Source organism: Bos taurus, chromosome 16 (assembly GCF_002263795.3).
Source record: "Bos taurus isolate L1 Dominette 01449 registration number 42190680 breed Hereford chromosome 16, ARS-UCD2.0, whole genome shotgun sequence".
Lineage (NCBI taxonomy): Eukaryota > Metazoa > Chordata > Mammalia > Artiodactyla > Bovidae > Bos > Bos taurus.
Genome location: NC_037343.1, coordinates 2,742,962 through 2,757,990, shown reverse-complemented (window position 1 = coordinate 2,757,990; position 15,029 = coordinate 2,742,962). Strand labels below are relative to the sequence as shown.

The 15,029-nt window shown below is 53.7% G+C and overlaps 1 protein-coding gene across 21 annotated transcripts in view; it reads right to left on the bottom strand.

Moving 5' to 3' along the window:
• The window catches only part of NFASC (neurofascin), a 201,117-nt gene that overhangs the window by 48,587 nt on the left and 137,501 nt on the right, over positions 1–15,029 (bottom strand). For 16 of the 21 annotated variants that reach the window (XM_024976633.2, XM_024976641.2, XM_024976639.2 and 13 more), the window contains 4 exons: positions 12,041–12,091; positions 5,589–5,700; positions 4,981–5,165; positions 3,325–3,456 (listed from right to left, as the gene is read on the bottom strand). In XM_024976633.2, coding sequence (XP_024832401.1) covers positions 3,325–3,456; positions 4,981–5,165; positions 5,589–5,700; positions 12,041–12,091 — 480 coding nt within the window. The remainder of the gene's footprint in view (positions 1–3,324; positions 3,457–4,980; positions 5,166–5,588; positions 5,701–12,040; positions 12,092–15,029) is intronic. The other 5 variants (XM_024976637.2, XM_024976643.2, XM_024976638.2 and 2 more) reach the window with 1 other exon arrangement.

The window sequence follows — 15,029 nt, the reverse complement described above, 5'->3', positions numbered from 1 at the left end:
AAACGCTTCGGGCTCCTTGTCTGGGGATAACTTACCACCCTGTGGCATTTCTATGAGGATGACTGGAGAGCCTATGTATGTCATTAGAAGAGGGCTAAGCACATGTGGTTGGAGGGCTGTTATCATTTTCACCCAATGTGCATATACTCAAAAGTGTTTTGAAAAGCATAAAGCAATAAACAACTAGGTGGGGCCTACCCGCTTCCCATCCTCTGAGCAGAGCACTCTGCAGACGTCCACAAAGTTAAACCTGGAGGCGCACGCCTGCTGCAAGTTGATGAGTCCCTGCATTTGCCAAAGTGACCTGACCTTCCCAAGACACGTGCGCACTGAGAGGACACCCCTGTCGCAGTTCTCCTGGCCCCACTGGCTGCGGATGCAGAGAGCGGAGGTGGGGGAGTCGCTTCAGGCACGTCCGACTCTTTGCAATCCTATGGACCATAGCCTGCCAGGCTCCTCTGTCCACGGGATTCTCCAGGCAAGAATACTGGAGTGGGTGCCACGCCCTCCGCCAGGGGATCTTCCCGACCCAGGGATCGAACCCGCATCTCTTATGTCTCCTGAACTGGCAGGGGGGTTCTTTACCACCAGCGCTTCCTGGGAAGCCCGAATCACTCTAAGAGTCGGGGCAAATCAGTAGCTCCTCCGGGCCTCACTTCCTTCACCTGTCAAGTAGGGAAGCATTTCTTTCATCTTCCCCTACTCTGAGGAAGGGTAGGGTAAGAGAGCAAGAATGAGATAACGAGCGATACAAATAAAAGTTTTCCAGAAATGTAAAGAATCCACACTTTCCTCATCTTTCACCACCACGAGGTGCCTTTCCTCTGTAAGGTTTTGGGCCTGGGCCAGATGACTTGGCTTGTGTGATCTATGACCTCACCCAGGATCACTCAGACCTTCCACAGGAGTCAGCAGAGGGGGAGCCAGGGCCCGGCCCCACGGGCGCCACCCCATAGACAGCGGGTCTGAGCCCGGAGATGTGGAATCAGGCGGTGAACAAAGCCAAGGTCAGCGTTCTCATCCTTCTTCCGGCGCCTCAGCAAAAAGGCACAGAGGAAGCAACGCCAGCAACTTCACGTCTCCTCACCTGGAGGCGACCGGCGTTTCTCCCAGTCACTCCTTTGAACGATGGGGGACCTCGCCAGGGCCAGTGCTCAGCTGCAAATCCCGGGCCCTGCATTTCTTTAATGGTGCTGAGGAGTTTAGAGCCTTTGTCTGCCTTATCCCCGAAGTGCCATCAGGACAGGGAGAAGGGCAGAGGACAGGCCAAGTCAGTAAGTGGCTTGTGTGCAGGGGGAGGCTATTTCCCAGGATAACTAGAGGCTCAGTACCGAACAGGGCAGGTTGAGGTGTTGTCACAGCAGCCCCCAGCTCCCTCAGTCCCGGGTCGTGTGACCTCGGGGCAGTTTCTGCAAAGGTGGCACTTCACTTCCTCATCTTCAGTGTCTGAGGTTAACGAGGTAAGAGGGATGCTCAGCGCCCGGCACACAATAAATGTCTAGAAAGGTGCATTCACGCCGTCTCCTCTGCCCGGCTCCCTCCTCTCCACCTGCTTTTATCAGCTGTTGCTCACGAGTTAGGTTCTGAGTTCTTGCCATCTATTTTCTGTCCCATCTGGTTGATAATACAGTTTGTATTTGCTCTGACCCTTCAGAGAAAGTAAGGACAGGACGTTTAACATGTAAAACAGGGCTTCCCTGGTAGTTGAGAGTGGTAAAGAATCCACCTGCCAATGCAGAAGACACAGGTTCGCTCCCTGGCCCAGGAAGATCCCACATGCCATGGAGCACCTAAGCCCGAGTGGCAAACTACTGAGCCTGCGCCCTGGAGCCTGGGGGCTGCAAGTACTGAGCCTGTGCCCAGAGCCCGAGCTCCACGAGGAGAGAGGCCACTGCAGGGAGAAGCCCACACACCCCAGCTAGAGAGCAGCCCCCACTCACCACAGCCAGGGAGGGGCCTGCTCACCACAGCCAGAGAGGGGCCTGCTCACCACAGCCAGGGAGGGGCCTGCTCACCACAGCCAGGGAGGGGGACCCCCGCTCACCACAGCCAGGGAGGGGCTCCCACTCACCCCAGCCAGAGAGGGGTCTGCTCACCACAGCCAGAGAGGGGCCCCCGCTCACCACAGCCAGAGAGGGGGCCCCTGCTCACCACAGCCAGGGAGGGGCACGCGCTCACCACAGAGGGGCCTGCTCACCACAGCCAGGGAGGGGCCCCCGCTCACCACAGCCAGAGAGGGGCCTGCTCACCACAGCCAGGGAGGGGCCCCCGCTCACCACAGCCAGAGAGGGGCCTGCTCACCACAGCCAGAGAGGGGCCTGCTCACCACAGCCAGGGAGGGGCCCCTGCTCACCACAGCCAGAGAGGGGCCTGCTCACCAAAGCCAGAGAGGGGCCCCTGCTCACCACAGCCAGGGAGGGGCCCCCACTCACCACAGCCAGAGAGGGGCCTGCTCACCACAGCCAGGGAGGGGCCCCCGCTCACCACAGCCAGAGAGGGGCCTGCTCACCACAGCCAGAGAGGGGCCCCCGCTCACCATAGCCAGAGAGGGGCCCCCGCTCACCATAGCCAGAGAGGGGGCCCCCGCTCACCACAGCCAGGGAGGGGCCTGCTCACCACAGCCAGGGAGGGGCCCCTGTTCACCACAGCTAGAGAAAAGCCTGCGCAGCAATGAAGACGCAGTGCAGCCAAAAACAAATAAAGTTTTTTTTTTTATAAAAAAGCAAATGCAACTAGAGTGAATTCAGATGTGAAACTCTGACCAAGGCCTCCGGCTAGAGAGAGCCTGGAGCCACGCACCCCTGCATCTGCGAGGGACTAAATCTTCCTGGACGCTAATGTGCACTCAGTAACTGCACTGGGCAGCTCTGCTCTCAGAGGGGCTTCCCCTCATTTCCGACCGTATCTTCCATGTTGTCGCACAACCCTGCCTCTTATTATACCCTCAGCAGAGGGAGGGGTTTGGTGGGGGGCAATGGTGATGAGCTACCAAGGTCTCCTCTATCTCCTGAGCCCCATGACCCAGAGCCCATGATCTCAGGGACACAGCTGAGGTCCCCAGCTCTCAAACTGAGCTTTGCAGTTATTAGGGGCAGAAAGCAGAAATTTATGAAAAAACCCTAGGGAGCAGAAATCCCTTAAACACGGGCACGGGCCTCCTGTTCTATCTCACACAAAGGAGGCTGGGTTTCCTCCCTCTTGAAAGGTTCAAAAGGATGGGTCGCTCCCTCACTTCTGATGGCACAGAGCTGGTCCACAGGGTTGGGGAGCTGGATGCTCCCAGGAGGGAGAGCAGAGACAGGCAGGACAGCAGCGGTTACTCACATTGCAAAGGTTCCCCGTTCACCATCCACTGGACCGTGGGCTTGGGGTTCCCATTGGCTCGACACACCAGTCTCCCATCCTCGCCAGGAGCCAGGATGAGGTTCTTGGGTTCATCCAGCCAGTAGGGAGCAGCTGGAAGACAAGGACAGGCACAGGCAGGGGTGTCAAATGAGACAAGCAGGCTGAGGAAATCACGGGGGCTCCCTCTCGGAAGGCAGGAGCCCCGAGTGCCGGCCCCACCCCCACACCTGCCCAGGGCTCGTCCCGATGGGATGGCGGTCCCGACCTCTGGTCGACTTGGCACTACAGATGCGGACTGGTTTATTTCAAGTTCTCAGAACAAGAGTTCTAAACTGGGGCCTCCTGAAGAGCTTTTAAGAAACATGAATGCCAGGGCCCATCGTCAACCTAGTAAGTCAGAATCCCCGGGGGAAGCCCAGGCGGCCAATGAATTGAGAGCTACTCAGAGAAGGCAATGGCACCCTACTCCAGTACTCTTGCCTGGGAAATCCCATGGACGGAGGAGCCTGGTAGGCTATAGTCCATGGGGTCGCTAAGAGTCGGACACGACTGAGCGACTTCCCTTTCACTTTTCACTTTCACGCACTGGAGAAGGAAATGGCACCCCACTCCAGTGTTCTTGCCTGGAGAATCCCAGGGACGGGGGAGCCTGGTGGGCTGCCATCTATGGGGTCGCACAGAGTTGGACACGATTGAAGTGACTTAGCAGCAGCAGCAGCAGGCCCTCCTGATGTGCACCCAAGGCCTCAAGCCAGGGAGGACAGTAAAGTAGCAGGGGCCGGCCCTGCTGGATTTCCACTGCTATTGCTGCAAGACCAGACCACTTAGGAAAGGCGTGCTGCTCATTCTTTTACCGCTGACCTTTGATTAGCAGAAGCTCTTAGCTGGCCACTCCTCCCAGCTGTTTGGAAATTTTGTGAATATGTGGATTATTCTGAGAAGAGGGTCCTTCGGATCAGAGTTCAAAGATCTTGAAACCCCAATAAATGTTAAGTACCCCTATTCTGAGTGTGGTGCTGAAACCAAGGTCACAGGTCAATGAGCATGTGCTACGAAAGTTCTTGCTCTGTGGTATTTAACCTTATCACCCTGATCATCCACTCAGCCCCGCCATTCAGACTGAGAAGTGATTGGTGGAGCTCCCAGCCTCATGGCTGGGACCCACAAAGACACGTGATCCATTGCGGACAACAGCTCAGGTATTTTTAGGGGAGGGAAGCGATTTCCTAAAAAAATAATTCAGGCCATGATCCCTCCCCATTTTTAAAAAGAACCACGTTCAACTACACAGACAGCATAGGGCTAAGACAACACGCCACGAACAAGAATGAGAAACGAAAGACAGGTTCCGGGTCATCCAAACGGGCCACAGAAGAGAGTGCGCCTGCGGAGAGAGCCCCAGGCGCCCAGGGGAGGAGGGCGACGGTGGGGGATCTCTGCCCGTGACACTCCCCTTCCTCCCTGCCCTTACACACGCACACACGCATCCGGGGGGATGCCACTCCTGCAGGTCGCTATTCCCACTCATCAGCGTGCTGGTGTTTTCCCTACTCATGCAACCACCCCGAGAGGGAGGGGTGGCCGCGGAGGTGAGGGCTGGCAAGGCCGTCGTAGTGAGAATTGCGCACAACGTACCCTTCACTCTCACCGAGATCGTGTGCCGGATACTGCCCATCTTGTTGGAGGCCAGGCAGAAATACTCCCCAGAGTCTTCCTCGGACACGTTGGTGATTCGCAGGGCCTTGTTGAAGTTCTCAAACTTGGCCTTGTCGGATGGCAGGTCCCCACCTTTCTTGTACCATGCAATGTCTGGTGTGGGGCTAAGAGAGACCAAGCAAGAAACAGGGACTTACCACCACATGTGGCTCTGCCACGCCTGTATGGAGCCCAGGACACCCGGGTATCCTTATGGTGTCCTTGGGCTCAGGAGGATGCGTGTCCTTCGAGGGCTGATCCCTCCTGTGCAAAGGGGATGCTCAGCCACAGGGCGCACAAAGGAGTCAGCTAAGATCACAAGGGGGTCTAACACATACAGGAAGCCTAGCTACCTGCTCTCCTCATTATCTGAGAAAGAAAGGTGGCCAGAATGGGATGACCATGATTGGCAGTGTCCTCATTAGGAGCTGTCTGCTTCTCTCTCCCACCCCACCCTCTGCAAAATGTTGCAGCAACAGAGCATGCACAATCCCCCAACCCATCCTCCTGGGGGGGCGGGCAGAAGTCGGGGTGCAAACTGTACGTACACCCCAGAGGCGATGCACTCCAGTAGGAGGTCCATGCCACGCAGCACCATCTGACTGCTCGCAGTGCCCTGGGGATACATGAAGCTGGGTGTTCTCTCTGCAACTCCTCGGGCTGAAACAGGATGGAACAAGCTCTGTGAGCTTACTGCCCAGAGGGCTGTCCCAGCTGGGCCGAGCTGTTGGACTAGAGAGAAAGGTCGTCGTGCCCTCCTGATGATGCCCTTAGCCGCAGACCCCCACCCCCTGCCGCACCGCTGAAACCACCCCAGGGGCCGGGGCATCATTAAGAGAGGTGTGTTAGGAAGCGCGGGGCTCCTCGGCCCCACCAGCACGTGTGTGTGAGCAGCTCTAAGCTCTGAAAGGCTCTGCCAAAAGGAGCCCAGCGTCCCCCCAGTTCGTAAGCCTCTCCGGCCCTGGAAGGGGCAAGGGTTGCCTGAGCAGGGACAGTCCACTCTCTGCACATCCCGCGCTGGGATCCAGAGGCCAGCACGGTGGCCCCAGGGAGGCCGTCTCAGCTTGGGGCCACAGGACAGACAACCGGCTCTTTGGGACCCCGGAGACAAGGAGCTGGGATGAAGCCACAAAGACTCAGATGAACAGTCAGAGATGCAAGGAGTATTATTAATGGCTTAGCAAAGACAGGGGAGAATTAATGCACAGGGATGACAGGAAATCACTGTGGGGCTAAAATCCAATCTGCTGCTTCACTAATGACTTCCGCACGGCAGGGAGGAGGGTGTTAATTGGATGTGAGAGACTGAGGGAGGGGTGAGAAGCAAGTGCAGCCAAGATGGAGGAGCCGCTCCGCCACTCAAGCAGGCTGGAGCAGCCCTGGGGCCTGCAATCAGTGACACACACACAGCTTTCCAAGGACAGGGGCTCACAGAGGCGACACGCTCAGGGTGGCTCTGTCCCTGTGGAGGGGGTCATGCAAGTCTGGGGACGCCCCAGCGCAGTGGACCCCACCTTACCTGAGCCTCACCTCTGCCTTAGAGCTCTCTGCACGGTTTTACGGAAATGAATGAGATGGGACGAGGAAGAACAAGGATTCTGTAACCAGGAACCCCAAAGCAAGGGCAAACTGGAGGGGTCACCTTTGCTCAAAAGGTGTGTGACTGTCAACAAGAAGAGTTGAAAATATAAATACAGGCTGGGCCCACCCACAGGTTTAATGGGTCTCTGACTCAGCTAGAGGGGAGGCGGCGCTGCCAGGGGCTGGGAGCCCTCAGACGCGCCTGGAGTGAGAGCAGGCGTGCTTCCAGGCGGGGTAGGTACTGTTACTGGGTGCCTGGAGTGAGAGCGGGCGTGCTTCCAGGCGGGGCAGGTACTGTTACTGGGTGCCTGGAGTGAGAGCGGGCGTGCTTCCAGGCGGGGCAGGTACTGTTACTGGGTGCCTGGAGTGAGAGCGGGAGTGCTTCCAGGCGGGGCAGGTACTGTTACTGGGTGCCTGGAGTGAGAGCAGGCGTGCTTCCAGGCGGGGTAGGTACTGTTACTGGGTGCCTGGAGTGAGAGCGGGCGTGCTTCCAGGCGGGGCAGGTACTGTTACTGGGTGCCTGGCGTGCAGGTACTATTACTGGGTGCCTGGAGTGAGAGCAGGCATGCGTCCAGGCGGGGTGGGGTAGGTACTGTTACTGGGTGCTGGTGGAATGAGGACAGAGTGGCGGGGACCCTGTCTCAGTGCCCCTGCTGGGCTCGGGGGCTAGCTGGGGTCTGGCTGGCGCAGCAGGGCTCCTGTCCTGCGGGCACCCAGCTTCTATCAGCCATCAGAGGAGGGTGTGTCACAGAACTGGCGTGTATTTTATCCTTTTATCAAGGGGAAGGAATGATGAAATGTGCGTGGAGGTAATTAGTCTGCTGGCACACTGCAGGGCATGTAGCAAGTGCTTGGTAAATGAGTGTGGAATGAATAAATTCGAGAGGAGGAAAGAAGAAAAGAGAAGGCAACAGTTTACCCCGTGTCATCGCTCTATGCAGATGTCCTCACCTGCCCCACCAGCACACACACATACAACACTGGCTACTGAAGGGGTTAATCCATTATGTGGTTAATTGGTTACCATCTGTAACTCTAAGCGCATCCAGCTCTCAGTACCAAAGAAGCCTGATGCCAAGGCAGCAGCTTCCTCCCACCCATCAACCTGGAGTCACCCAAATGGTCAGACAACACAAGGTCAGGGGCACCGGGAGGAGAAGCAGATCTGAAGGCAGGAGGCTCTGGTGCCAGTTTGGTGAATCTGTTGAGAGCTGGGAACTGGGGGGTTCCATGGAAGTTCAGTCAGCATATTCCTTCCACGTGGGACCCAAACCTGCGGCAACCAATGTGTGTCCCTGTGGACGTTTAATTCACACCTTAGCATGCAGCCCTGTAAGCACACACGACCAACAGAGCAAGGATGGGAGAGGGGAAGTGAGCACAGCGGCCCCCTGTGGCTGCCTGGACACACTGCAGCTGGGCCTATAAAAAGGCCACAGCATCCCTCATTTACAGGATGTGGGCTAGCAACCAGAGTCGCCCTAAAGGAGGAGAAGCCACTGCAACCAGGCCAAAGTTTAGAAATACAGGGAGGAGCATCTTAAAGGCAGAGGTCACAGTCAGGGCTGCCACTTGGCCACTCACTGCAGGTCAAGCACCGGGCTCGGCTCCGTCTCTACCACCACCGTCACGTTTGAAAGTCACAGCAAACCTGGGGGTATGCCTCTCATTTTCCAGAGAGGAAACAGAGGCTCAGCAGAGTCAACAGACTTGGCAAAGTCACAAGCCAGTTATGTTTGGCTTCTGGACCACTGGAGCCAAAGCTTGGGTTGCACCATCTATTCTACACTGCCCCTCTCTTTAAAGACTGATACCCTACTTGTTCCTACGACTGACAGTCAGTTTTGGGAAGATCTTTCTTACTCAAACCAAAGAATACCAAAATTCAAGGGCAAAAGAGATAAAGGAGAAAGATATTTTTGTTTTAATGAGCTTCTCTGGTGAAACTATTCCACAATGTTTCCCTCAAATATTGGTTCTTGGCCATCTCAGCTGAGAGTCCTTCTCTCCTGGATGTCTATTCAATAAAGTTAGGGAGATCCTTCTCTCCCAAACTGGAAAAACAGAAGCTGGGCTGGAAATTAAGAGGCTCCAAAGACATCTCAACTGGATTGTTAAGGCCATGGAAAGCTTAAAGAGGAGTCAGGGTGACACATGGGATCGTTAAGGGATGAAAAGGCTGGACTCAAAGGGGAGGCTGTGAAGAAATGTCCTCTTACATGAAATGGATTTACAGGAAAGTTTAAGAAGGATAATCCAGCTGGTACCTTTGGGAGCCACTGCTCCCAAGGGAGGGTAGCTCATTCCTTTCCTGGGAGACACAGACCCAGGAAGAGTGCTAGAGACAAAGGTGATCACTCTATGAGCTGTGTGTGTTGGAAGATGACAGGGGGTTTTACAGGATCTGTCTCAGAGGTGGGGATCCAGCCTCTCCAGTGTGATAATGCTTCTCTTATTCTCATAAATCATCAAGGCTGGAGTCAGACCTGATATCTGAACAAACTCAGAATCCAGCTGCTAACGCTCACATCTCTGAAGACTCACAGCTTCCCACATGGGCTCATCTGACCTCGAGGTCATGGGCAGCCATCCTCTGCTGCTCTTGCTGTGGTGCAAGAGTGGGCTCATGGGTTTCCAGGGAATCTGGTCAGCAGGGGCACATCAGGAGATGCCTCTGCCTCAACCACCTTGGCTTTACAGAGACAATGAAAGCTGCCTCAGCACAAACTTGCCTCCTGTAAGAGGACATGGCAAGACTAAGGGAAACCCGAGTTGCCTGCCTCTGTCGAGTGCTGCGTGTTAGCAGAAGAGAGTTCAATGAATCAGACGTGTCTGAAAACCTCTGCCACACACAGCTTTTAGGGTGGCTGGACCTACCTTTGCTGCTTCCAGTTCTCGGAACTGAGAACTCACGGGGCTGGATTCCTGGCATCTCACCACCTCTCTGGCTCTAGAAATGGCTGACCAAGCAACCCCAGAAGATGAGCAAAACTCTTTGCTAGTAACATTTAATATCTTCTACTGCCAAGAAACCTCTTCCATAAATCTATCCCCAGCCCCTCATGCAGTAGCTGGAGCTTTGTTCTTACTCTGCTCTCAGCATAGCTGAGAATCGGAAAAGCTTTCATTTTTCTAGTCTGCCCTACAATTTCTCCCTCCATAGTACTTTCTTCCTGTGATTGTGCCTGTCTCTCTCCCCTAAGCTTCTCTTCAATTCCTCCACCTCCCTCTTAATTTCAGAAGCAAAGAACAACCGTGCTTGATCCAGTCAACACTAAACCATCCTCTTTAATACCAACAATGGTAACATTTATTAGTCATGAATGTGTTTCACATCTCACTAGGGACATATGCACATTATCCTATTTAATCTTCACAACAATCTTTTGGAGCAGGTAATATACTCATTCTGCAGAAAAGGAGATTAAAGTTCCAATAGACTAAATGACTTGTCCAAGGTCGCTTGATGGCATGTCTTAGAACCTGAGTTTCATTCCAGGCAGACTGCCTCAGAGGGCACGCTCTGCCTGTCTCCTTGCCAGGATGAATTCTAAGTGGCAAGTTACCATCTCAGACCAGCTTCCGCCTGCTACTCAGCGTGTCAGGGGACACCTGGCATACACTCACAGGATACCAAACCACTCTAGGAAAAGTGTGGTTATGGGCTGGCCCTGCTGTTACAAAAGGGGCATATTCAAAGCTAAGCCCAGAGGGGTACTGGGCATTATTCATCACACTGCGCCTCTCGGTCCAGGAACTCAGGGAAGGACTGTATCTTCTCTCCTTCCTTTTCACCTTCTGTTTTCTTCTAGAAGCATCTGAGCTAGCTGTCCTTGGTTCAGCACGTGCCTCACTTTGACCTTTATACCCTTTCTAGCCCAGGTCATACTTGGTCAGCCCCATCCACCTTGGATTGAGGAGATGAGGCTAATCTTCCTGTGAGCTCCCGTGAGCTTTTAGTTTCCTAGTCTTGGATGATTCTTCTAACTCCTGCTTACTCACAATACTATCCACCACCGGTCACACACTAGTTTATTAAATGGCTAGAATCACTCAAACTTATCACTGATAGAACAACTCTACACGTCTGCCTCGATGGTTTATCTTATATACAGCAAGGAGCTTGGACCAGATGGCCTCTACGAGACTTACTGGCTTCTACAGACTCCAACCTAAAGACTACTTCCATGACAGATTACCCAGAATCTGATTTAGAAAAAGGCACATTTCTCACCAGTGCTCTGAGGCTCTGGACATAAAGGTGGTTGGCCCCATTATTTTGAAAGCAATGTCCAGGATCCAACAAAGGTCTCCTGCATTCTCGGGCAGTAAATCTCCTTGGCAGGATCTCAGCATGGCTCTGGCTGCTTGATGCCAAGTTACAGCCTTTGCCTGTCTCCCTGGCTCTCACTCCCCCTTCCTGTCCTCCACTCCAGACACCGATCAGTTGATATTAACACATCAGCGCACAGACACTTCCTATCTTTCTGAGCCAACAGTGACCCCCCTGGGGACCTGCAGCCTTAGCTCTGAGCCACAACTGATGCTGGGAGCAGCTGCGTCTCCAGAGCCAGCAAATGACGATTTCTCTGGCTGCTCAAGGAAAACGAGACATTCTTGAGCCATGCTTGGGGGGTAGCTCAGGTGTGGAAACAGCCAATTACTCTACTAATCAGCTTGAGCAACCAGTTGTGTGATGAGTTAGAAATATGCCTCATGGAAATTGTTCCATGACTTGCAAATGTGTGGTGGAGGGGGTGGGATTGGATCTGAGTGCACTTCCAGAGGAGGGAAGAGAACCAGGTGTAGACCGCAACGGATGGTCCAACTTCATTTATACTTACCTTGAAAGAAAACTCAGAGCAAGACTCTTCTTCCTATTTCCCAGGTGAATTTTAAAGAGATGTAAGACCTGTGAAATGTATGCTGAGTGACTAAGGCTAGAGCACGATGCAGGCAATTCACATCTAGACACTTAAACCCGGCTAATCAAAGACTACAAAGTTTTCTGTGCTCTTTAAGCCACTGATGGAAACGAGACTTCCTGTTTCCTCCTGACTGTGGGAAGTCCCTTATTTTCAGATATTCTCTGTCCACCCACCACTGATTCCTAAGTTTCTACTGAACCTCTGAGAAGCTGTTTTGAAGTCCTACCCTGGTTTGACCAGGTAGGTCAAACTTGTCCAGAACTCACAACTGGAGGCAGGTATCTCTGAGGAGACCACACCATCACATAAGCACCTCCACCTTCCACACTGGCCACCTTCCTCCCAGTTCTGGAGGAGTCACCTTGGTACCCTGACCTGGCCAACTGTAAGGCTTGGCAGCCGGCACGAGTTAATGACATGGTGTCAGTCGAGTTAGGCAAACTGGGGTTAGGACAGGCAAGGTTACTCCCAAGGCTACCACGGCGACTCACCACTGTACATGTCAGGGTGGTTTCTTAAGGACGAGTCATTATAGGGGTGGTCTGCAATAAACAAAAGAGGGTGAGCAAACAGGGGCCACGGAGAGGTCAAGGAGGCAAAAACGGGGGAGAACAACAGAAATGCAAAGCCACAAAACAACCAGGGAGCACCAGTGGTCTTTCGCAAAGGAAACACACAGCATATTCGGAAAGGAAATACGCTTGGTGAAGAACAAGCAACACAAAACAGCTCCCAGAAGGGAAGAAAAGGTTAAACCCTGCAAAAGAAGGCAATAGTAAGTTTCTTTTTTAATAAAGAAATTAGGCATGACCTTTAATTGCTTGGTCATACTATAATTTCAAACAAATGAGATATGAATTAGTGGTATCCTGTAGCAATTTGAACAACTCTTTTCCACCAAAATCCTCTGTTCCCAGGACTCTGGGTCAGGCCAGCTTCTGGGGTCACTAAAGAGAAAGGAATGTTAGTGAGCCCTGGGGCAAGAGCAAAGCCCCACCCCAGCAGAAGCCAACTTGCAAGGGGTGGAAGGTAAATGAGGGGAGAAGATAGAGACAGATCATCAACAGAATGGGACAGGAGGACCCTTGGTAGTGCCCAGCAATCATGTGCTGACCAGCAACAAGAACTCCCCAGATGGGCACTATCCTGGTCTCCAGATTGAGTCTGTTGGCAGAAACGCCTCTTTCTGCGGAGGTGAGGAGTGATTCTGGGAGAGGGGGACAGCTAGGCTGAGCTTCGGAGTTTAGGCTCAGAAAGGGAGCCAGGGACAGGAGAGAGTGCGTGAGCTGTGAGTTCTACACTTAGAACAGGGAAAGGCCTGCTAACAAGATAGAGGTTCAAAGCTCTCTGGACTAGCTTAGGATGAAGCCATCCCTTATGGAACAAGAAACCAGAGGGCTCTGATGTTGGGTAATGAAAACCTTTGGGCATTGAATCCTCAGTGAGAAAGACATTTTGGAATGGGGCATATGATCATGCCAACATCCTTAAGGAGCTTTTCATTCTCCTACCAGCGTCTCCTTCCAGCTACCGGTTCAAGTTTTGACAGCACCAACAGAGGGTCGGGATGGGAGCGCCGACTGGAAGCCAAGCAGACGCCCTGAGAAGCCTGGACCCAGCCCAGCAGCCTGAGGGAGGAGAGGCTGCCAGAGCATTTGCATCTTGGAAGACGGATCAAATCCTGTTATAACTCATGGCGGGGAGGCAACAGGAGCACCAGCATTGCTCTGCATCCCAGAGCTGCTTAACGTCCACTAGAAGGGGTTTCATTATTCAGAACCATCCTTTAAACAGGGATATATTGGTTGTAGAAGACCTTGCCTGTGTGTGGGAAGGTGGCTTGGGTTTATCTGGAGGTAAAGGTGGAACCCGAGACCCTCACTGGCATGAAGAGGCAGGGCAGCGTGGGGCGGGAGGGGCGGCAGCTGGGCCTCGGAGGATGGGGGGGCCCCACGCTCCTGTGCCACCAGCTGCAACAGAAGGGCCCATGCTCAGAACTGACCTCACGCTTTGTGGACTCTGAAGCACATCTGAGAAACTCAGGGAGACTTCCTGACGCCTCTAAGAAGGCCACTTAGACAACAGATGGCAAAGGAAGCAGGGTTAGTTCTCCGGCCTGACTCAAGGACAGCCTTGCTCCTTCCCCACGGCTGCCTCCTGTCCCCGGGAGGCACCTGGGACCGAAGTGGGACAGGCATCTCTTTGTTATTCCCACTTCACTGTCTTTGACTACTTCCCAAGGCAAGATTTTAAAATGATTTTATATTGCCCAGTGTTCTGTATCAGATCCTTTCTCTCCTTCCTTTAATGCAGATAATAAAAAATTGGCTGTGATGAGATTTATTTCTTCCTTAGTGGGCAGACTGTGAAAGAAACCCCTGGTGAGAACAGTCTTTGAAGCTGTCCCAACTTGTCTGATTTGTCTCCCACTCCCAGACCTGGTTCTGAAGGTACAAGAAAACGCTTGTGTCCTTTCCAGGCAGGAAAGCAGAGAAAGCACAGCTGAGTTATTTTAAGCAACTGAACCCAGTTCTGAGCTGGCACGGATGCCCAGAACTTGCTCCCAGCCAAAGCTGCCCCTGGGAGAACTCCAGGAAGCTGACAGGGTTCTGTCCCCGACGCCCAGCGCATTTCTCAGCAACTGGAGGCGAGAGTTTCAGTGGAGAAGGGGACCCAGAAATGCAGCAGAAACAAATATCCCTTACCTAACTCTGGTAGAGAAAAGGATGTTTCTGGAAAGTCCAACTTCTAAAGCTTGTTGAAATCTTCAACTGCTTAATTCTACAAAGGAAGGCTCTTCCCCACCTCTGTCTCCCTGCCTCTACCCCACGTACCAGTGACAGCTTCTGCCCAGGACTGCAGTGGCCACCTGACTCTGCAGTCCCCACACAGCAGGCAGACTCTGAGCCTGGGTCGGGAGAGAGGGACCCCGGTGAGGCAATGAAGGAGGTCCAGGGAGGTGCTGCCTTGACATCCTGCCCCTCCACCACTGCCCGAGGCTGCCTGCCCTGTCCTGGCTCCAGAGGCTCCTGGGCAGACCAGACTGTCCTCCTCGGCTCAGCCAGCTGGCAGGCAGTCCCTTCTGCACTCAGACAACCCAACTTTCTTCTCAGGGGTCCTCTCTGGGCCTGAATCCAGAATAAAAAACACCAGGGAAGAGGCAGCAAGTGGACTGAAGCTGGGCAACCCTGCTAGGAACAAGCAAGGCTTATCCCTGGTTGCTGGCCATCCTGTTGGCTATCAGAGTACAGGCAGCTCTGAGCAGGGCGTGGGGAGCCCCAGAGGTCAGAAGGGGAGATTAGGGGAGGAAGAAATGGGGTTCAGAGAGAGACGAGTGGGGAAAAGAGGAAAGGGGAGGCGAAACAGAGAAGAAGGGAAAAAAAGGGAAGAATGTGAAGAGAAAGGAAAAGAGAAAAAACCCACAACAGGAGAAGGCACACAGGAGGGAAGCTGCCTCGGGGGCCCATCTCTACCCGTGGG